Source organism: Ursus arctos, chromosome X (genome assembly GCF_023065955.2).
Source record: "Ursus arctos isolate Adak ecotype North America chromosome X, UrsArc2.0, whole genome shotgun sequence".
Classification (NCBI taxonomy): domain Eukaryota; kingdom Metazoa; phylum Chordata; class Mammalia; order Carnivora; family Ursidae; genus Ursus; species Ursus arctos.
Window position 1 is genome coordinate 20,038,051 of NC_079873.1, and position 24,499 is coordinate 20,062,549.

Below are 24,499 nucleotides of genomic sequence, written 5' to 3' on the forward strand. Positions count from 1 at the left end.
TCTGGAATCAGTATGCTTTGTGACAAATCAGTCACTTCTCAAGCATGTGCACAGGGAGTCATTGATAGAGGTTAGTGATTCTCACCTGGGGGTGATTTTGCCCACCATGGAACATGTGACAGTGTCTGGAGGACATATTCGTATATTCATATTCATATTCATATTGGGCTTTGTCATTAGGATCTGATGGAGGGTAGTGATGATGAAGGGGAGACAGTGAAGTGCCTTTTCATTCTGTCAGGGTGGGTGCCCAGGCGATTGTTGAAGTATCTAACCTAAGGAATGGCCATTACTTTGGGCGAGAAGAGACTACTAACCTTTGAAAGAATGATTGAAATTGAGTCTGAGAATGAAGTTACAAGACAGTATAGGTTTTACACATTGAACATGAGGTGGGCAGGGCAAACCCTTAAAAGATAAAGAAGAGAACTGTTGCGGACAGTTGGGTTGTGTGTTGCAGGGTCTTCAAGGGCGTGAGCTACCTTTTTTGTCTTGTAAAAGTTAAGCACCATGTTTTGAACGGTACAGACTGTGTATATTTGTCAAGTGAATGAGTACGCTGAGTTGAAGAGAAATCATTAGTAACAGAAAGAAAGGCATTAGTGGGAAGGGAAAGATGAAAGGTGCCGGGTAGGGAAGAGGTGAGATTCTTACACGAGGGGAAAGATACTGTAGATTACAAAGAAACGAGAGAGCTAGGCCTTAGAAGGTATCTTGGCTGTGCCACTAAACCTCACAGGAGCCCAGGCTTCTGGACTTTATGTCTGTCCCTGACCTGGACCCTTGAACCTCACAGTTTCCTTTTTTTAAGATACAGCACATAGGAACAAGGACGTTTAAATGATGGCGTCAGAAACCATTCGTCCCATTCCTCTTTTATCAGCACTGCCCTCCCTCCCTTTTAATATCAGAGGCACTATTTCCTGCATGGACCTAGAACTGCCTCTCTTTCTGGACTCAGCTAAAGACTGAGGCATGCTTCCAAAGAGGTTTTAATAGATCACTCCATTGGTGTGGGACTTGGTGTGATTGGCTCAGTCGTCCTGTTCTTACATTTCTGCATGACAGCTCTTAAGTCCTGTTCCTTTTGTTTTTAGCCAGTGGAAACTGCTTAGTTGGAAGTGATCACATTTGTCTTTTTTTTTTAATTTAAATTCAGCCAAAATATAGTACATCATTAGTTTTTGGTGTAGTGTTCAATGATTCATCAGTTGTGTACAACATTTGTCTTTTTAAGTTCCTTTTTAAGGGCAGTGACATCTTGAAATGTCCACCAGTAAGACTCATCAGCACGGCTACAGCAATGTTTGCAATCCAACGTTATAGTCTGTCTTGTAGATTTTTTTTTTTAAGTAGGCTCCATGCCTAGCGTGGAGCCTGATATGGGGCTTCAACCCAGGACCGTGAGATCAAGACCTGAGCCAAGATCAAGAGTCAGACACATTTTTTTTAAAGATTTTATTTATTTATTTGACAGAGAGAAAGACAGCCAGCAAGAGAGGGAACACAGGCAGGGGGAGTGGGAGAGGAAGAAGCAGGCTCCCAGCGGAGGAGCCTGATGTGGGGCTCGATTCCAGGACTCCGGAATCACGCCCTGAGCCAAAGGCAGACACTTAACGACTGAGCCACCCAGGCGCCCCAAGAATCAGACACTTAACCAAGTGAACCACCCCTGCACCCCGCCAGTCTTACAGATTTTTTAAAAACAGCTTTATTGCTACTAATTTCACAAACATGCTTTTGCTCTCTCATCATGAATTTAAAGGAGGCACCACCATGTATGCATGCTCAAGCCAGAAGTCAAAGATTTATCTTTGGTTTTTCTCTCTTTTCCTTACTTCCAACATCTCAACCCTTAGTGTGTCCTGATTCTACTTCCCATCCTGCTCTGCTGCTACCACCTTATCCCTTGCCCATAGTATCTCTCCTCTGGACTGGTACTTCTGCTCATTCCTCCCAGCTCTCATCCCAGCACCTGTAAGAATACTTATCATGTAGTAGAAGCTCCATATGTATTGAATAAATAAACTGCGAAAGTTATTGATCGGGGAAAAAAAGAAAAGTTACTATGATGGATAAGATTCCTTACAGCCAGCCAGCAAACTCACCAACCTTTAGACCCATCTGAGCGAAACTACACATTGTCTCTGTGATGATAATAATAGTGGTCACAGATTTGTTAAGGCTCATCTGTTTTTTTCCTCCCCTCACCTGTGACAGATTGTTGACACTCATTTTTAGGATGATAAGCAAAGGGTTTATAAGTGGCACTGGAGCCAGCAACACAGGTCGCTCCTCTTTGGCAGTCTCTTGGACAAATCAAGAGTGGCCACAGGTATGAAGTACGCCAGGTAACTCCTTAGACTGCTTGACGACTGATTGAACGTAACTATGAAATCACTACAAGTTTTGTGGGGGAGGCTAATCTTTTTGGGGCCATGACCCATTTGAGAATTGGGTGATAGCTGGGGATTCTTTACCCAGAAAAATATGCATAGATACATGAATACAGAATTTTATAGTCCGTTAAGGGGGTTCAAAGACTGAGCTGTAGTTCATAGCAGGAGTGTGTATAGTTTGAAAATGCATCCTCAAAATGATGTTGTTATATTTGAGATAGGTTAAAACATGTATTTTTTAACTGTAACCGACAGAAGGTAACATGGCAAAATAGCACCAGATGGGGATATTGCAGAAAAGAGATTATTTCTTTTTTTTCTGATACTTAATTGGTATCACAGCAGAATCTTAAGGGGTAGGGAATTGTGAGGGTTTGTTTGTTTGTTTATCAAACCAAAAAATGAGGGATATTGGCTGGTTTTGCCTTATTCTTTTGTTGAAGAGGCAGAGGAGCATGACCCATAAAGCTCTGATTGCTGCAGACCTTATGTGCCTCTTAACCTGGAGCGTGGACTGTAGACAGACCCGCTGAGCCTCCGTGGGCCCAGCAGGCAGTGGGCGAGGAACAGAGGGTGGAAGCAGGTGGGTGTAGGGCACAAGATGGAAGGAGAGAAATTTCTTCAGCATCTGCCCAGGTTGAACCCAGTCCTCCCCCACCTTCCCGCACTTTTTCTTCTCTCCCTGTTTTAGTTTGTCTTGGCATCTCCATTAAACAGGCACACCAGCAAAGGAGATTGTCCTCTTGGCTAGAAGTTCTTGTAAAAACTTGACTATGTTTTTTATTCCATTTCCTTTGGAGTTAAGAAGAGCTCTTATTTCCAAACTTACAGTCGTGGTTTCTTGTTTTCCTAATGTTTTCATAATCTCAAGCTGGCTTGTTTTTGATAAGTCACTAGAGCAGAAGGTATTTTGTCCCGCTACCTAAGCAATAAAAGCAAGTATGTAATGCTGTAGTACCAGAGTTCTGGGTTTTTTTCTCCTGCACAATATATTAACTAAGCAGAAAATTTAAAAGAACAAAGACAATAAAAGTAATGTTTGTTAGTGGTAGTTTGAGATATTTCAGGAGAGATGAGATGTGAAGAAAAGCAGTGGCCATATTTAGAAAGCTGCCTCAAACCCAAGAGTATCTATTGAAGTAAACTTGATGACAGACTTTTTTCCTCTTCATGAATCATTGTATTCCTATAAAAGCGAAAATTCCTCTTCATCTAAACAAACGGCTTCCACATCTGTTTTCTTGGTTTCTCAAAAGGGTGTCTTTGGCTTGCATTTTTTTTTAAAGTGTTTATCTGTTTAAAATGAAATATCGTCAAAAGCAGTTTATACATCAAAATCCAAGTTGGTCTTCAGCTTCTAAGAATTAGTCAAGAACGATCTGGTCGTAATGGTGGTAGTATAGGGAAAAAAGAACACATTCTGTATTCTGCACTAGATAAGTTCTCTCTCACCATACTCTTTAAGTCTCATTGATTTCCAATTAACTGTACACGCTCTTTTGGCTTTGGGGACTGACCAAATAGTTAACTTTGTCTTTGGTAGCCCATTCCAATATTTTAATGCTCTGGGCTCTGAGTTCTGAAAATAAGTATTTTCCAAATTAGTAGCAGGGGAATTAATTTGTTAGTCCCATTGACTAAGAACTGACCTGTAGTGAGATTGTTTTCTTTAATCCCATAATCAATTTTCCCCACTCTGTCACTAAGAGAAACACACTCCTAACTGGTGTGTAAAGTGCCGTACGCGCTTTTCTAAAGCCCTTATTCAGTTTGCAGTCTCTTGTGAGTCTGTGTGCCCCTCAGGGGTTTCGGTTTTATCTTTTTTAATCTTTAGCCTCTTCTTGTGTGACAGGCTGCCATGCCCTTGAGCCCATCCTGCCTTTTAAAAATAAAGAATGAGAAGCAGCTGAAGTGCCAGCTCTTTTGCAGCTGACAGGAATCTGATCTACTGCTTGGATTCTTTATCTGAGTACCGACATGCCAGTGGTGTGTGGCTGGTCTTAGCCGTGCCATTCGCAGTCACAAGGTTTAGGAGGGTGGGAGCAGAGGAGGTTGTCTTCAGGAGAAAGAAAGTTCTTTTTCTGTGTGGATAAGTCCAGGAGAAAGGCTGTGGATCGGCACATGGGGCCCTGCTGCAGGGCACAGGACTCCCGGCTGCTGACCGCCCAGTGGGATTTCTGGGCCCCAATCTAGGCGGTTTTCTTTCAGGAGGTTGTGCAGGCCTCCTCCCTCTGAGCTACAGCTGTCAGTTCTGTCAAAACAGTAGCTTGCTCTGAGGTCAAAGGTCCATGAGAACTGTGAGACATTTGATGTTATCAAAACCAAATTAGCAACAAAGGCAATTAATTTAATCACTTCTGACTTAGTTTCTCTCAAAGGGTGTGAAGAATGTTATTTGGAAACTGAGAGGAACCCCTCCTCCATAGCTCCTTTTTTACGTTTGGACAAGTATGAATCAGAACTGCTTCACAAATGGCACCAAACTTGCTGGAAGAAAGAAAGAATGCCCTGCCCCCTGCCCGATGCAGGAGAGAGGCGGGGGGAGGGGGAAGGGTGGCTGTGCAGGAGCTATAGGAGGTGCTTGTGGAGTGAATTGATGGAGGTTCAGTCTCCCTGTTGAGCCTATCACCGCCTCAGTGAGGGGAGCCACTGCCTTTGGCTGTTGTGGTTGCTCATAAAAAGACAAGGCGCTCCCCCTTCTTTGACCTTGTTTGGAGGGTTAATACAATTATTTGTATTAGGTACTAGCCACCTGTTGGGATCGGTCTCGTTAAAGGTCAGTGTGTGGTGCCTGGCTGTCTCTGGCAGCCTGCATCAGATTTGCCCATGGCCACTCGTTTGTGTGACACCTGCCAATTGTGACAGAAAGAATGGAGATCTGATAGCTGAAAGGGAAAGGAAGGTGCTGGAGGAGGAATGAGGGATCAGGGGTCCCACGGAGCACCATTACTATGGTTTCGATGCTGGTTTGCCTTGTCTCCCTTTTCTCCTGTTGCCCCATCCATTTCAGTGGATTCTGTCTGCGTGCTGACATTGCTTTCATTTATTCATTTATTGCTTCTCTGTAGAGCATTGGATTTCTTAGACCTGAAACTTCTCACATCCCCTCCGTTGAGCATCTTAGCTTCCATCTGCCTCCCTGTCCTCTCTATTCACATGTCCAGAGGCATAGCATATTCATCACCTCTGATACTGCCCTTAAGGTTCTACTCCCCAACCTGTTCCCCTTCCTGGATTCCCTGTCTCAGTGAGTGACAGCACTGTCTACCCAGTTGTTAAGCCAGGAACATTGGTATCATTCTTGACTCCTCTACCTCTTCCTCGTGCCCCAATTGCCAATTGCCAAGTCCTGTAGATGCCACTTCCTAAATGCCTGTGACTCTCCAGTGCAATAGCTATTGTGCTACGTAAGCTTCATTACTTTTCCCTGGAGACTGCCCCCCCCCCGGCTGATAGGTATTCTCCACATGTTTTATGGTCAGAGAGACCTCTTTGACTTGTCAATCCATGGTGTGACTTCCTAGTTTAAAGTTGTTAATGTGGCTTACAAGGCCTTTCACAGTTGAGCCTCTCTCCTGCCTTCTCCCTACTTTCTTGAGCATTCTAGCCTTAGTCATACTTTTTATTTTTTTCTTGTTGCAAAAAAACCTTCCAAAATTTTTTGAAAGTTTGATGTTGTTTAATCACCATTGAGATTTTCTCTTTGTCCTTTGGATCCTCACCAACATTCTTCCTCCATCCTCCTTTGCCTGTTATTCCCTATAACCCACCTTCACCTTATATACATTCTGCTTCTGTCAAGTTTTCTCTTAACTCCCACCCCAGGGGCTCCTGTTCTCTGTGTGTGTCTGGATATATGTATATGTTTTTCCTGTCACATATTTGGTTCTCTGCTCCACTAGATGTTATAGACTGTAGAGGGAAGACATTGTGTCTGAATCATTTACTTTTGTGTTCCGTTTCACCTAGCACATGGGAAGTACTCAGTAAATACTTGGTGAGTGAATGAATCAGTTCCTTTTTGAGGTTCTAAGTGAAAGGAAAATTATAGTGCTTCCTACAATTCATATCAAATTCTTGAGCCTTGGCCAGATTAGACAGTGGCAGTGCAATGAATTACAAAAGTAAAGGTTTATATTTTTTTAAATCATAAGGAGCCAAATCCTGTATAGTCTTTGTATTGATGTTTTATCTTCTTCATATTCTGCACCTCTACCCTAAATGACTTTTCTCGACTTGATACCTGTTGCTTTGAGAATTTCTCTGTATTCTTCCCGGAGAAAATACAGAAGGTGATGGGATAGGAGGAAAAGTGATGGATAAATGGGAAAGCATTATTTGATTGATCCTTAAATATATTTTTTCTAGAGGCATGCCTGAACATGTGTCTGTAACACCTGTGTCTCTGGAGAGGTGAACACAATTCCATTTCCCTAAAACTAGACCATCTTTCTGTAAGATTTTTCTTTGAAGCAGGAACCATCCATATTTTGATCATAACTAGTTCCTAGAATCTGTTTTCTGAACTTCTAATAAATGGGAGGGCAAAGGACAGCATTTTGTAAAAAAAAAAAAAAAAAAAAATCAGTAACAAGTTGCTCTAGGAGAGCATATCGAAAGTACAGTCAGTATAGAACAAAATGTAGTATTTATCTTTGGTACTGAGCTAGGGAGTTGTCCCCCCTCCCCTGCCAGGCATTGGGTTTAAAAAGTTCTCCTTCCTCTGACCTTCCTTAAAGCAGAGAGTAACGACGAACTGTCCCATGGCTACCTTGTCACACACCAGTCCTAAAAAGGAGCTTTCAGAAATCAAAAATGCTTCCATCACAGTAGTGACAGCAACCCCTTGGTCACTCCAGCTTCACGTTGTCTCCAGACCACCGCCTAGCTGCTCTGCCAGGGTCCAGCTTCAGGCCAGGTACTTAGTCATGACAAATGACAACCTGTTAAATCTGCTTTTCGTGGGCGCTGGGAGCTCAAAGTTTTCTAGTCACATATTCCCATGACCTCAGTTATAACGAAAATGTTGCAGATTCTAGAAAATGCTAATGTCCTTTTTAGCTGTAAGTATTATCTTGATTGCAGTGCTTCACAATTGCCCAACTTCATTATCTGCACATAGCCAGCCTGACGCCTTCTTCTCAAATAGACAATTATGATCAATTAAGCACTTTCAGGCCTTATAGAATACTTAATTTTATTAGTCAATTATTTGTGCTTTGAAAGAGTTAATGGTAGCTACCCAAGCCATTATTAGAAATTAGTATGTCCCAAAATAGAAAGGCTATTTCCTTTGTGTATGGCACTGCAGTAGAAAATGCCAAGCATAGTTTTTACTGAGTTAAAGGGTGAGGGAAGGCGGAGTGGGGGAGAAAGTTACATGTAAATCATTTAGCCATTAACCTAATGGGTGGATTTATAAATCCTATTACTATAAGCCCTTTTCATTTCCACTGAGGCCTGGTGCATGCTTGATCCCACTAATGTAAAATTCATTCCGTCTAAGTGATTACTGAAGTAAGACACTTTGAGTCAATTTTAATCAGGGTGTGTGAAACTTGCTTGAGCGCCGATGCTCACTAAAGCGCGGACATAGTTTGGCCGTGTCTTAATTAGCCCCCCAGATGAGTTATGCGTGGAGTCAATCAGGGAACCAAATCTGAGCCTTCTGACATGTCCGTGTCTTTCTGTGAGGGAAATAACACTGTAGGGGCTGAAAATACGCAGCTCCAAAGCAAGAGGCAAAGACCTTTGGGCAGGGTTGTTTCTAGTCCTGTGGACATTATGTGAATTCTGAGAAATCTGAAAGCTTGATTCTTATGGCTAATTGGAGGATCTTCAATGGTACTTATATTTAAATGAATCACACTTTCAAATCTGGTGTAATATGTGGATCTTCTTCCTAGAAAAATGCATATAGGCATACATTCAAATTTTTCCTTACAGTTTCAGGGATGTTCACATTTCTTGACCCTAGGTTAATATCTCCTGCTCTGGTTTCAATCTTGGTGTCTTAGGATTTGGGTATTTTTTGGAAATTTAGTATTTAAGAGTGTAGGCTCACACTTGAACTCTTGTGTCGGTGAGTAGATTTGGCTCAAGGGTGCTTTAAAGCCAGCTCTACAAGCTCTCCAGGGTCCTGTGTCAGATATAATCCCAAGTATGGCAATAATGCACAGAAGTTCCAGTGAAACAAAGGGGACACAAGTTTCTGAACTGGTGGTTGGAGTGGAGGAGGAATAGAGAGTAAGAATGTTGTGAAAGGAAGATTTCTTTAAAGGTGAAAACAGTTTTTTAAAAGTCAAAATGTAAGGTGGATTTAAAAAAAAATACACAAGATGAATAAATCTTTGGGGCCAAGGAATTAGAAGACAAGGGAGAAGTTCACTTCTCATTTCACATCTTCAAAGTCATAGATTGTAGTAGTTTAAGTTCACTTCTCATTTCACGTATTCAAAGCCATAGATCGTAGTATTTTAAGTTTTTAAGTCAAAATTAGAGCCTTGACACATTTTAGGGCAATAATTGAGAGATACTCATAAATATCACTGAGTGTATCTGTTAGGGAGGAGAAACCTATCAGAAAGCTTTGTTTATTCAGCGTGTTTTATATTCTTTACACATGAGCTATCAGAACGTCTAAGCTGTAAATTATGGATTTAAAACAAAATCAGTTTATCTGGAAATGAGCCGTATGGGAGAGTTACACTTTCAGTCAAGTTTATAATTAATGGGCCTTTATCACCGGGGGAGACATTCATTTCTCTTGAGTGAATATTTGCTTATCTAACATGCATAGTGCTTGAAGGTGGGGTTAAAACTGATTCGCTCTTCACTTCTTGCATGGAAAGAGCTAGCTTTTAAAAGCGTACTGTGTGTGGATTTAATAGCCACTTTCTGCGACCAGCTTTCGGGTCCTTGTTGTGGAGATGCACTCATCAGTCCATGGCTTTGCTCTTCTCATGTTGGACCACTTGGGTTTGCTTTCTTTTATCAGAACTTAAAAAATAAATGTTTATTGAAGTAATTCAGTAAATCCTATGTGCCAGGCATTGTGTCAGGCTTAATAGCTAAGACATGATCTCTGCTTATGATTTGCTTATAGTATCTTACTTACCTTTGTAGTAGAGTGGTGGGCTCTGGTATACACAGGGTACTTTGAGGGCTACCTTGGACTAACGTATTCCTTAATACCATTTAGCTGGGGAGGCCAGAGAGATTGTTCTGATGGTGTAAAGTTCCTTGTAAAATAAGTAGACATTAAGTAATAATACTAGCTAACATTTATGCGCACTTATGTTCCAGGGACTGTAGAAAAGAATTTGCGTGTGTTAATTTAATGTTCACAGTAGCTCTATTGTAAGGAAGCTGTGGTTACCATCTCCATTTTACAGTCAAGTGTTGGGGGCACAGAGAGGCTATATTGTGTGCCTGAGTTCACACAGCTTGTAAGCAGTGCTGTTGCACTTTGAACTTAAGTAGTCTGTATCAGTCAGGGTTGTCCAGAGAAACAGAACCAGTTTGGGGGTGTGTGTGTATGGAGGGGGGTTAGGGGGGAGAGAGAGATTGATGGATTGATTAATTTTAAGGAATTGGCTCATGGGATTCTAGGGGCTGGCAAGACTGAAATCTTAGGGCTGGTCTATAAGCTGAAGACTCAAACACACAGCACGTGAGTCTGTAGTTTCCTTGGGGGACTTCATTTCTTTCTCTCTTAAGGCCTTCAGATGATTAGGTGAGGTCCACCCACATTATGGTGAGGATAATCTGCTTTACTCCAAGTCTACTGATTTAAATGTTGGTCTCCTGTTAAAAAAAAACACCACCACCAAAACAAGAAAACCTTCACAACAACATCTAGACTGGTGTCTGATCAAATAACTGGATATCATTGGCCTAGCCCAGTTGACACATAAAATTAACCATCACACAGCCTGACTTCTGAACCCACACTTTGGACCACTGTGGGGAAACAGCATGTGAAAAGCACAGAAGCAAGAAAAGAGCATGGTGGCTTATTCAGTGAACTGAACATATTTCAGGAAGGCTGGATTGAAGGGTGCATGTGGGAAGCATCCGAAGGTAAGGTGGGCCTCAACTATATCATGAGTCTTGGGTCAAGCTAAGGGATTTGAATTTCGTTGTAAAGAGTACATTTTATAAAGAACACTGGCATAGTGTGAAGAGTGGTTTGAAATAGTGGTGCTGGAGACAGGCTGAGTGAGTGGTGAGGACTTGAGGAAGGGAGAGCACATTGGCAGGAAGAGAAAATCTCATGTGAGACTTGTTAGCTCATTGGATTAGAAAGGAAGTCAGCCCTTTATTTTAGTTTGAGACTCTTGGAGGGGCCATTTATCCTATTTGGAGACCGGAAGGATTTGGAGGAGATGGATGGAGTTTAGAAGGAATTCTTATGGGACAGACACTGGAATATGTGCTTGGAGAAAAAAATGTTGTCATTAGTATGTCACTGATTCTCAACCAGGGGCAGTTTTGTTCCTCAGGAAACATTTGGCAATATCCGGAGACCATTTTGGCTGTCACAGCTGGAGAGTCTGTGTGCGTGCATGCATGCTACTGGCATCTAGTGGGTAGAGGCCAGTGACGGCCCCCCATGACAAAAAATTCTCCAGCCTAAAATGTCAGTAGTGCTGAGGTTGAGAAGTCCTGATGTTTATGTGTAGACAATGTGTATGTATTCTCCTGGAGGAGACGGGGAGATCTCAGTAGAGGGTGTCGAATGTTTTATGTATAGTAAATATACCCACTCACTTATATTAGGTGCATTAAGCTATATGCAGACAACTTGTGAGAGCCTACATATTTCTAGTCATTTTACAACCACATAGCCCTCAAAGTACCTAGAATATGGATATATATTCTTGTAATGCTGATGGTTTTTGTTGGACATATTAGTGCCTCCTTTTCCTATTACTAAAGAAATGAATGTGGTTGAAAGACAAAACAACCAGATAAAAGGATAGAGGTGTTTCTACATGTCAAACTTGGATTCTAGATTTTTAGATCTGGGAGGAATCCCAGCCTCTTCATTTTTTAAATGAGGATGCTAAGACCTAGAGAGAGAACCCAGATGGTTCGCAAATCACTCAGCTACTTATTGGCAGTTTAAACCAGTACTCACATTTCAGACCCCTGACTTTTCTTTAAACTTGTATTTGTATAATGTTTTTTCTTTGCTATCCGTGTTTTCGTCATAGAGTTCTTTTTATTCCCACGTATCTCAGGGACCTGGGTGGTCCTTTTCCCCCAGTTTTAAAGAAGGTAAAACTCAGGTTTAAAGGCAGTAAGGAACCCAGACAGGAGTGTTCAGTGGTGGAGAACGAAAGTAGGGTGCTTATTAAATCCATAGCTTATGCTCCTTGAGCATCTTAGAGAGAAGACACACACCTAAGAATATCAGGGGATAGGAAAATAAGAAAAAGGCCGTCGAATGTAATGAAGATGAAATAAATGTTTGCCAAGTGGGAGAACTGAGTAACACAGAGTCCTGCTTGGAAACTGCCGAAATTGGGACTAGGAAAGCTTAGATAATGGTTGGATTACCAAATATCATAATATTTATATTTCTTCTACTTTTTCTCTTCCCTATCCTTCAAAACCATTCATTTTGCTACCCCTGTTATGCTAATGTTTTTTTTTTTAAACCTTTTGAGTTTAAATCTAATTTTATGTCATCGGTAACAGAAGAATCCTAAAGCCATTGAGATTTCAGTTGTCATTCTGTTCATGCATTATTTGTTAGGATTTGACCTTACCCAGCATTTTCTTAATTTGTAGGATTTCTGTTGCATTTAGTATTTGCATCATCTGCCATCATATATCATCAAAGTAGGTTTCTTGTTGATAGTAGATGTCACTGTCACAGACCTGTGCTTTTGTAAAAGGAGCTTGCAACTTTTTTTTAACCATGGAAAATTGGTGTTTTCTCACTTTCATTTAGTATTAATAAGCACAGTTTTAGTCTATAATAGCATTTAAAACCATTTCCTAACCTTTAAATGCATTGACAGACACCCGTATTCTGTCCTGACAAAAAGTAAGGACCCCAGCTTTATCCCGGCCTCGGCAGGAGAAGCTGTAAGTACACACGTCAGTAGAAGTTGGTCTTAGGTCTCTGCTGCTGTTAAACCCGGCGTCATAAACATGTTCTTTCTGCTTAGTAAATCACATTGTGTGTGTATTTCTGAATACATTATTTTCTTTGGGAAAGAGTTTTTTTAGATACACTTCACATTTCCTTTTAGTCCCCACCACCCTTCACCAGCCTTCAGAGGCTCAGATTGGGGTTAAAACACTTTTTCGTATTATTTTAATTACTGCTCTCCCCACCCCCAGCCCCACTCCTTTCCTGTTTCCCCCTCCTCTTTTCCCCTAACGGCACTGTTCTGGAAAGCCTGCAATGATTGATATGATGGCAGTGCTGTCATTCTTTTTAACCAAAAAAAAAGTCATTTTTGTTCTAGTTATTTTAATAGAGTCCCATTAAAGATGTATTGCTGACTGAAATATCGGCACGAAGGGCTCTCACTGAGCTGAGCCCAGGAATTAAGAAGTCAGGAAATCGGCTGCTGCATTGCAAGAGAGCCTTGTGTGACACCGAATCTCCTGATTGGGGAGATCATTACTGCTATTATGACTCGACTTGCGTAGGAATTTTAAATTCCATCTGAATGTCAGTAATAACCCTCTTAGCAAATTATCCTGAATAAAATCACGAAGGCATTTTATATAATAGGTGTTGAATTACTGGATAGATTTGCTAATTAAATACTCTTTGTTCTGCTGCAGTTGACATTACAGGGTAAGATCTTGAACAATTATTCTCAACAGCTGTACTTTGTTAAGGGAAAAATTAACCGCAAAGTTTATTTTTTTACACTTGAAGTTGGCAGATTTTTGAAATGTGCTTGAAAAAATTCCATCATCCAATTGGTAATGAGTAGATAAATATGCAGGTGTTGCTGTGAAATCAGATAACTGCAGACTGCCTTATTAATGAATTTAGCAAGCCTTTATAGCCCTGTTTTCTAGCTGTTGGCACTTATAAAATGATTTTCTGTCAGAATGGGTAGCTTTAATATTAGGCTTGTCAATTTGAAGTGAACTTATGAACGGACATCTTGTAATCACTGTACCATGTGTCCAGTAGACTTTTCTTGATACCTGTGACTTCTTTTAAAAATGCATTTCCTTAATGGGGAAAATACCTGTGAAGTGTAAGTTTTTAACTGTTGGCTTCCAGAGCAGTCATGTGGTATGGGTTTTTTAACAAGGTAGTGAAACATTCTGAAAAGAAAAAGAGACATAAGTTCCAGCTTTTAGATCATACTCTTGACTAGTTCTGTTATTTTGGGTAAAATCAGAGGGTCTAATCTTACTCATCTATAAAATGGGGTTTGTAATACTGCCCACTCCTTAGGATTATTCGTTCAGTATTTTACAAATAATCGTCAATAGCTCCTGTGCACCAGGCTTTCTGCTTCATACTAAGCATTTGGTAGTGCACAGGGTATCTAGCAGTTGAGCCCTCCCCAGTGAGCAGTTTGAATCAAGGGTGGCTTTCGGGTGATTCTGCTCTTTAGCACTTGGGTAAGCGTTGGTCCAGACAGGGCACTGTGGTACCTGCCGTGTAGAAGTGCTTAGTGAAGAGGCGTGCTAGGTCAGGATCAGCCTGGTTGTGGATTGTCTCCTGTAGAATGGACTGAAGAGTTGACGTGCTGTGGTGAGGACCTTGAACCTGAAGTCGAGCATAGTCATTGGCTATTGTTGAGGTCCCCTGGAAAGATGGCGATGAAACTATCCTCAGAAATTGGTATAACCTCTGGGGCGCCTGGGTGGCTCAGTCTTTAAGCGTCTGCCTTTGGCTCGGGTTGTGATCCCAGGATCCTGGGGTTGAGCCCCGCATCAGGCTCCCTGCTCAGTGGGGAGCCTGTCTCCCTCTGCCTGCTGCTCCCCCTACTTGTGTGCCCTCTCTCTCTCTCACTGTCAAATAAATAAATTCTTTTTTAAAAAAAAGAAATTGGTGTAACCTCTGTGGAGAGCTATTTGGCTATATTTATAAAAAATTTGAACCCATATAACCTTTGACCCAGTAAGTCTTCTTATAGGAGTTTATCTTGTTACTGGCAGTTTATTTATGTATAAGGATTGTTTGTTGAGGGGCGCCTGGGTGGCTCAGTCGTTAAGCATCTGCCTTTGGCTCACAGCGTGATCCTGGTGTTCTGGGATCGAACCCTGCATCAGGCTCCTCCGCTGGGAGCCTGCTTCTTCCTCTCCCACTCCCCCTGCTTGTGGTCCCTCTCTCGCTGGCTCTCTCTCTGTCAAATAAATAAATAAAATCTTTAAAAAAGAAGGATTATTTGTTGAAGTGTGATTATAAAGGTAAAGATCAGAAACAGCCTACATGTTTATTACTAGAACGCTGGTTAAATATATCACGATCGAGTCACACAATGGAATACTGTATAGCCAGTAAGAAAGAATAAGGCAGTTCTGTGTGTATAGATAGGAAATAATCTCTAAGATAAAAGTTATTAGGTGGAGAAAAGCAGTTGCAGTATAGTCTTTATGTTTTGCTTCGTTTTCTACCATTTTTGTGCAAAAGATCCAACACCAGGTTTCTGCTGTCAAAGAGAAAATCGTTTCAGTAGCAGCCCTCAGGTCACACGTGGAAATGGTTGTGAGTTGGTGGCGGGAGAGAATAGAGGCGGTGGTAGATCTGAAAGATGAAGGGTGCCAGTACACATTGGAGGTACACTCAAGGGTGACATAGTAGGCTTCGTTCATGGTGTGAAAGAAGAGTAGAGGAAATTGGCTCCTGCATATGCTGAGTTGCAGTGAAAGGTTGACAAATTGTGTCTGAGGTATTTTTCTTAGGTAATGGTTACCTTGTGGACTTGTCTGTTGTGATAGGGAGGCAAAGCCTGTTGGGATGGAAGGGGGGAGTTCTATCCTCACTGTGATTAACTTGGTTGATCTCATTATTGCCCTCTTCCTGAAGGAATTGTCAGATAGTCTCCCACAATGCAGTTCCCTGCAATTTAGATGTTTAAAAGTGAAGATGAAGTGGAGAGTGAATGTTTTTTAGGAGTTAACTGAATTTCAGGAAAGTAATTGGGATTACTGTGAGACCCACCAGTCACCAAGCAAATGGTATTTTGAACACCTGTCACATGTGAAGCCTGAAGTTAGGCACAAACATGTGCTCTGGCCCCCAAGAGCTTGTGGTCTAGTTGGGAAGGGGACAAACTGTCAACTGAAAACCGTTTTCAGAATGGGATTTTCATGATTACCTTAGGCCAGTGGTCCTTAGCCCTGCCTGCAACATAAGTATCTGGAGAGCTTTTTCAAAAAACTTACCTGGGCTGGTATTGCTGTTTGTTTGTGTGCGTGTGTGTGTGTGTGTGTTTTTTTTAAGTTCCCCAGGTGATTTCAGTCTACAGCCACTATTAAAACCATTGATTAGGGGCACCTGGGTGGCTCAGTCGGTTAAGCATCTGCCTTCAGCTCAGATCATGATCCCAGGGTCCTGGGATCGAGCCCCGCATCAGGCTCCCTGCTCAGTGGGGAGCCTGCTTCTCCCTCTCCCTCCGCCTCCTCCCTCTACTCGTGCTCTCCCTCTCCCTCTCTCTCTCTTTCTCAAATAAATAAATCTTAAAAAAAAAACCCAAACCATCAATTAGCCTAATCCATATTCACCAGCACCCACCACCCTCAGGACAAGGGAAGGGCTTTCTTCTCTAAGAACATAAGACAGTGAATGCCTGAACAAAATTAGGAGACTGTAATAAAGCGGAGGAAGCAGTGGAAGTGGAAAGTAAGGGGTGGGTGTAAAAGATAATCTAAGTTCAGGGTTTATAGGGCTCTGTAATACATGTCTCCAGTCTGCGGCTATATGGGCCTAGGGGCAATCCTGTCTACACATATTATCTAGATGTTTGTCTCTATTCACCGAATATTTATTGAGCCCTGCCTTTGTACTGGGCACTGTGCTAGCTCCCAAGAATATGTGAAGGTCTACTCTCTGCCTTCAGGAAAGTTACAATCTTGAGAAGAAATTTAAATCTAGTGCATATATATTTATTTTTTTCACTTTTTAAGATTTGAATACCATGGGTAAGAATTGCCAGATTTGAAATGCTCTGTTAAGCTTTTGTTTTTCAGCCATGCAGTTCTATTTAAATATTAGTAATGAGAATAGTTTGCCTTTTTGCCATATCATAAAGGGATGTTTTTATTATGCATGTTTATTAAAAATAGAGCTTTACATAAATATTAAGTAGATATTTACAGTAGAGCTGCTTACATATCTCTGGCTAAGAATCAACATAGAGGCTAATTTACTTTTAAATTATGTCGATGTTACTGTTATTTTAAGGTTTGTAGTTAGAAAACCATGAAGAGCTTTAAAATGTATGACCAGTCTTTGGGTTATCTATCTCTATGTACTTACTTATGTTAATGGTTTTGTAACTATGTAATACATTAATCTTCACTTTTTCTTTCATTTAGATTTTGATGCATACAAAGGAGATGGTACAGAAGGTAATGCTGAACATTTTCATTATACAGTGACTCTTAAATATCATACCTGGCGACGTTTTGTATTCAAGGAAAATTATAACCCAAACAGACTGGAGATGGCTTCTTAGGATGCCTAGTTTACGTTTATAATCCCTCCTAATGGATTATGGCTTTTTTCTTTTACTAACACGGATATGATCTAGCCGCTGCTTGAAGCCTATATGTGAGTGTTTCAAGCAAATTAGTAACAGTGCTAATTAGAGTTTACTTCTAGGCCTTTATACTGTATGTGCTCTAGTGTTGTTTGTTATGATTGATTTTTTTTTTGCATTCTTCATATTCTACTGAATACTGTTTGAAACTATGAAGAATTTCATATGGATTCGTGCCCCTGAATTGTAAAACACATTATGTTTCTGCTTTGTAAATCGCCATGACCACACTAAGCTTATGGTACAGTGGATAAATATAGACCCCCCCCTCCTAGTTTCTTATCCTTCTTTATATTATTCAGTTCCACAGTTTGTTTCAGTTGAAACTAGACATTTCCCCTGCCACTCTGCTGTCTGTTTGTTTTAAGAAAATTAGCTAGGTTTTCTTAATGTGACAGTGGCTTTCCTTTCTAGTTTATTGGAGCTTAATCTTTGATTGTACTCCTCTGACAATATGGATAAGAACAAACATAAACTTTTGAAAAATCAACGGAACCTGTAATTTCTGTAGTATAAAAAATCTTGAGTTTCATTGTATATGATCACTGTTTTTGTTGTTAAGTTTTATAATTTTTGCTTCTTATTAGATGAATCTTGAAGTTATTTATGGAGATACAGATTCAATTATGATAAACACCAACAGCACTGATCTGGAAGAAGTATATAAATTGGGAAACAAGGTGAGATAATTTGATGAAATTATCTGTTTTACCTGCTTTTGTGAATTCTCTTTTAACATGGAACTTCATAAATTCATGTATGTGTACATGCGTGCTTCGGAAAATAATAAACTTGGTGCTTCTCATTTCCTCATCCTCTTATTTTTCTTAACCTCTACTCCAATTGTTTGTTTTTAAGGGTAAAATTCAATGGAGAGTATTTTTTCCTTAAATGATAAATACATTTTTACTTTGAAAACAGTGTGAGATGTTTTCATCTTGTTTCTAAGGCTGGTGACTGTGGTGTTCTCACACTTTTGTGATGTTGGGCTTAGGCCTGGCTACAGTGATATCTCTGACTCTAGCTGCTGCTGTTCTGGGTCTTGCGAGGGGGTTCACAGTGCCTCACACCTGTGATATACCCTGTGTCTACTTTCCGATAAAAGAAGAAAGCAGAAAAAATTTTAATTTAGATTTAAAGTACGGCTCGGTTGGTTAAGCATCTGCCTTTGGCTCAGGTCATGATCTCAGAGTCCTGGGAAGGAGCCCCGAGTCAGGATTCCCTGCTCAGCGGGGAGTCTGCTTCTCCCTCTCCCTCTGCCCCTTCCCCGCTCATGCTGACCCCCCCCCGAAATAAACAAATAAAATCTTTTAAAAAAATTTAAAATATGGTCATATTTATAATTATTACATTATGCATGAGGAGAACTGTATCTCCAGTAGTATTCAGATGGGTTTCATATCCTAATACGGATAAACACCTATCTTCATACATGTACACACATTTATAATTTTTACAAGAGTATGTAAAATATATTTGAAAAGGAAAGTGGACATTTAAAAGTAGTCATTTGTTGCCTCCTAATTGCAGTTTACAATTAGCAAGTGTTTCTTCAGTAATTGCTGTGTTAACATCTTGTCCCAATAAACTAGAACTAAGATAACATCTTACAAAGTAACAACTTCCTGCCTTTCTCCACTAATATGTGTGAAATATGACCTGTAGGCTTCACCTGAGAGCAGGCTTGGCCTGTTGTCCTCATATTGGACTTGAAAAAGCTGTGTATTTTCCCTAGAGGTGATTGGCTGTGCCTTGATCTTATCAATAAAGAGTAGGTGATGTGGTCATTTTTTGTTCAACATATAGTTATTTCCTTATATGTAAGGTGCTTTGGGAGATACAGGGAGATCTTAGACATTACTATTTTTAAGATTTTATTTGTTTATTTGAGAGGGAGAGCACGTGCAGTGGAAGGGGCAGGGGGGGGAGAGAGAATCTCAAGCACACTCTGCACTGAACGCAGAGCCTGATGCGTGGGGCTCCTTCCCACGGCCCTGAGATCATGACCTGAGCCAAAACCAAGAGTCAGATGCTCAACCAACTGAGCCAACCGGGCGCCCCTTAGACATTATTTTAATAGTCAAGGTTTTACTTATTTCTAGCCACATACCTACTTGTTGGACTATCTAATCTCTAATTCAGTAGTTTGAAGGTAAGGACATATGCATTTATTATTTTTTTTTTGTGAGTAAAGCGATAGAAGTTTAAGTGAAGATACAGAGAAAGCTCTCAAGAGTGAGGGGGTCCCTGGCAGGTTTGGGACAGGGTTGCCAACGAGCGCCTTTAGGGTTGATCTTTTATAGAAAGCTAACCAGGGAACTTTTTTTTAATAATAATATATTATGTTAGTTACCATACAGTACATCCCTGGTATTTTGTTTTTGTTTTTGTTTTTTTAAAGATTTTATTTATTTATTTGACAGAGATAGAGACAGCCAGCGAGAGAGGGAACACAAGCAGGGGGAGTGGGAGAGGAAGAAGCAGGCTCATAGCGGAGGAGCCTGATGTGGGGCTCGATCCCAGAATGCCGGGATCATGCCCTGAGCCGAAGGCAGACACTCAACCGCTGTGCCACCCAGGCGCCCCATCCCTGGTTTTTGATGTAAAGTTCCATGATTCATTAGTTGCGTATAACACCCAGTGCACCATGCAATACGTGCCCTCCTTACTACCCATCACCAGCCTATCCCATTCCCCCACCCCCCTCCCCTCTGAAGCCCTCAGTTTGTTTCTCAGAGTCCACAGTCTCTCTAACCAGGGAACTTAAATCCTTTTAACATCTCTATTGATAACACCTTCAGTGGCTTACTTCCTTTTCAGTGTCTGCTTATTCTTTGTTGGTCATAGGTAATTATCGTAAAGACACCCACCCCGCACATGCATTTGGTTTTTAGATTTAAAAAGACTTTCTTAATTTTTGTAAATTTCCTGGGGCGGACCCTGCCAATTCTGTCCTTTGGTTGAATGGGATGATATATTTATATTACGTGTTTTTTTCAGTTTGTTTTTGTCCCTGTGCTCTTTCAGTGGTTTTGCATCACACTCAGCATAATACTGTATTATATATCACCTGAGTAAACGCATTCTAATCTTGTGAGAATTCAAGTTCTGTTTAGATTAACTCTTGGGAATTGGTAGCATGTTCATCTTCTCCCTGGTAGATGTTGGAGGGCTAGTATTAATGCTTGAAATTTTCACAGGTAAAAAGTGAAGTGAACAAGTTGTACAAACTGCTTGAAATAGACATTGATGGTGTTTTCAAGTCTCTGCTACTGCTGAAGAAAAAGAAGTACGGCGCTCTGGTTGTTGAGCCAACGTCGGATGGGAATTACTCCACCAAACAGGAGCTGAAAGGGTTAGATATAGTTCGAAGAGATTGGTGTGATCTTGCTAAAGAAACTGGAAAGTGAGTTCAGCTTTCATTTTTGCTTTGTTTGTTTGTTTGTAAAAACTTGGAGTATTAATGACATGGAGAAGATCTGTGATTCTGCAAAGCCCAAGGATGCAATATCTTTGTTGTTGTTGTTGTTGTTGCATATTAATGATTCTCACTCATTTGGAGTGGAATTTCCCAGGTAGATTAAAACTTACTTAGCAAAAGCTATATTTGCTCAGTAAGAGATACTTGCTGTAAGATACATCTTAGGTGTTGTAACTCATAGTGAGGGTGAACCTTCACATTTTAGCTCCCTACAGAGTTGGTTTCATTGATGTTGGCTTGTATCTGTTTTGTTTTGCTTTCATATTCTTATTAGAAAGTGCCTTGTGTTGTGTTCCTGAATTGTTGTAGAGCCTTTTCAGGAACATAATTGTTAAGGTGTTCCCATGTTGTGGCTTAAATATTCTGGGATTCTTAGTGGACCGTAGACTGAGACTTTGTTCCCATCCATATCATTTGTGTATAAAGATTCTTATGAATCTCTAGCAGAAAGGAAAAAATACGTGATTTTTACTAATCTTAGGTTAATTTAAGAGCTAGTTCTCAAGTACCATAAGTACCTCAGAAATAATAAATGTCATGGCTGATCCCCCTAGCTTTGCATCTGAGACTGGAAATTGTGATACTAAGGCCTTTTTTAAAGGGTCACATTAATTTCTAAAGCATCCATTTAGAAAAGCCTGAATCCTTAGGTATTTAATGTACCATCTTTTTAGATATTCCTGTTCGATGAACCTGCCCAATTCTGAAAATAGAAGAATTCTTTTTTTCTTTAAAGCAAAATTTAGGGGCGCCTGGGTGGCTCAGCCGTTAAGTGGCTGCCTTTGGCTCAAGTCATGATCCCGGGGTCCTGGGATCGAGCCCCTGCTTGGCGGGAAGCCTGCTTCTCCCTCCCCCACTCCCCTTGCTTGTGTTCCCTCTCTCACTGTCTCTCTCTGTCAAATAAATAAATAAAATCTTTTTTTTAAAAAAGCAAAATTTAAATTAATTTTAATATTGCCAAATATTCACACTTTTTACTTGTTTTCCAGTCCTCTTGCTTTCAAGTTGGGAGATTGAGCAATTGTTGCTTCTGCAAAACCATTCTTGATTAGGCAAAGTTGATCATCCGACTATAGGTCACTGTTAGCCTTTTATGAAATGGAGTTTGAAATGCTTCATTGCCCCCAAATGTACCCAAAGATGAAACTACTTTGTATAGACTGTCGATTAGAGTGTTCTCTTCAGCTTTGTGTTTTCTAAGAAAAGATGCATCATAATAGAAGTAAATTTCTCTGAGTTAGAAATGTATTAGTAATTAAAGCTATACAAATGTTTTTGTCAGGGTTCTTTTTCTGACAAATTATAATGCAGCTGTCAAACCCTCGCTCTGCATTTTCTCAGAAATGGATAAAATATTGGCTTCCTTACTCCTATTTCTCTTTTCTCTTGTTTTTTGAGGGGGTCTGGTAGAATAATAAGTTTTTCAGGGATAGCATAAGGTTGGAGAACACTGAGGAATATAATGAAGCTGAAGAAAGAGAAGTTTGAAATCTTTGGGTTTAAAAAAATTTGCATAAAGATCTGTATTTCTGCTTACCTAACTAATGGTCATCTCAGTTTGGTGATATCAGAGCTAGTATCTTGGTGCTTTATGGGGAAAGTGAAATTTTTGTCTTTTAAAATTTTAACCTATGAGTAGAGTATAACTGCTTGTGAATTTTGTAATTGGATATATACAGTTGTGGATGGAACACATACCTTTCTCTGTCCACATTTTGTATGAAGCATTAGCTGCTGCATTAGAAAATGGTCTGTATGTTTAAGGGCAAACCTGACATTCCAAGGTTGGTAAACCTTTGGTAGAGTTAATGTTAAAAAACAAATAGTAACGGCCTTTTGGACATTCACCCTCATGTTAGCTTTCAGTACAGCTCTTGTCCACATGTTAATCTAATGGCATTTATCTTCCTTTTCTCTCCTTTATTAATAAAGTATAATATTAAAAAAATGAATCCCTCTCTTTCTTTGCAGCTTTGTCATTGGCCAGATTCTTTCTGATCAAAGCCGAGACACTATAGTGGAAAACATTCAGAAGAGGTTAATAGAAATTGGAGAAAATGTGCTAAATGGCAGTGTCCCAGTGAGCCAGTTTGAAATTAACAAGGTAAATGTAGCATTTATTGCTGAGCCCAGCTGCTGCCATGTGTTTTTTGCCTCCTTCAGCTAGTTGAAGAACCACCTCATCCTTGCAGTCGAAATAAATTCTAGCTGGTGATGAAAACTGCTTAACAACTAACTCACCAATGGAGCGTTAGCATACCACTCTTCCTCTTCCAGCCGTGGTGCCGCCATGTCAGCCACAGGGGCCTTCTCTCTCCATCTCTTACTTGCTAGAAGCCTCATTTCCAGAGATTCTGTGGAGTGATGTAGTTGATGCTTAGGGGACTAGAGAGTATTACCTTCTCCCTAGTCTTCCTCACTTATAGTTGTTTGGGAAGACAGGTCTGTAAGCTTAGAGAAAGATGGAGACAGTGTGTGTGTGTGCGTGCATGTGTAAGTGTGTGTGAGACTTTCACAGAAGGTGATCCTTATAGGTACTGTAATCAAAATGCTTTTTTTGGACATTGTTCTTTAGAATTAAGATGGCGATAGCATTTTCTTTATAGCCAGAGCACTTGCGCTTTTATTTTCTTTTTCAGCTATGTAATTTAGACTTTATGGACAGTCTTAGTTATTGAAAATGAGGAATATTTTTCCTTACCTAATTTGAAAAATAAAACCTTGGTTTCCAAAGTGCTGCGTAATGTAAGATGTTAGGTTGCAGATTTCCTTTTATCCCCCATTTAAAAAGAGTACCCTTACAAGTTCAGAAGCTAATTTTGTGAATACCATTTTACCCATTTTGTGATAAATAGGTTTCGTTGTCAAAGCTGATACAAAAAAGGAATTTTAATGAAATAGAGTCTAATGATGACATTAAATAGAAGACTTAGAGTTAAAACTCATTCATGATACCCCTTGTGCTAAAGGGATGCTTGTCATTTTTGCACAGTTCCTTACTCTTGAAAACATATTTTTACATTGAAGCAATTACAATATATATTATTTTGAAATCTGTTTTTATTTGACACAGATTGTTCCACATTTCTATATTATCTTAAAAATGATCATATTAATTTTATGTATCACTGATATATCTTTATTTAAAATTTCTATTTGATTATTTACATTATTTTGAATACTGGAAATAACTGTATTGAACATCTTTCTTTATCTTTTTGCTTTCGGATGAATTATTTTCTTAGTTTAGGTTCCTTAAAGTGAACTACTTGAGTCAAAAGATGCAAATACCTGTATGGCTCTTTCCAAATTGCTTTGTACAAGGGTGATACCCATTGATAAGAACAAAATATGTGTGCCAGTTTCACCACAGATTTGCTCATGTTGGTGATAGTTCATTGGTGATAATGTCACTGGTGATATTAAAATAGTGCTATCATTATGATATGAAACAGTGTCTCACGGTTGCATTTAATTTGCATTTCTTTGGTTTTTAGACAAGATGAATATTTTCTGTGCATATCCTTAGGATTAGTATTTATTCTTAGGTGAGTCATTTGTTTCCTACACCTTAACCATGATGTCTTTAATGTCACAAAAAAAGACATTCGTTTCTACATGGAAGTACAAAAAAATAGAAGTAAATATTGTAAGAGAACATGTGCCTTGGCACTAGCTCTTCACTTGAAGCGATGCAGTGTTTACCTGTTGGCATGGCATCGCTTGTGGCATCTAAAAAGTGATTTCCTTTCCGAATTTGTTTGGTCCGTCTGAGAAATGTGCATTAGTAAGAGTTATGACCTCAGTCTTCCTTGGATCAATTTTTGCGTCGATTTTGCAGATTGTATCCCTGACACGATCTA

General features: G+C 40.1%; 1 protein-coding gene across 1 annotated transcript in view; it reads left to right on the forward strand.

The window, feature by feature from the left end:
- POLA1 (DNA polymerase alpha 1, catalytic subunit) overlaps positions 1 to 24,499 on the forward strand; it is a 299,648-nt gene that overhangs the window by 99,491 nt on the left and 175,658 nt on the right. The window contains exons 27-30 of the mRNA XM_048213462.2: positions 16,932 to 16,964; positions 17,743 to 17,835; positions 20,356 to 20,561; positions 22,608 to 22,740. Of these exons, the coding sequence (XP_048069419.1) occupies positions 16,932 to 16,964; positions 17,743 to 17,835; positions 20,356 to 20,561; positions 22,608 to 22,740 (465 nt within the window). The remainder of the gene's footprint in view (positions 1 to 16,931; positions 16,965 to 17,742; positions 17,836 to 20,355; positions 20,562 to 22,607; positions 22,741 to 24,499) is intronic.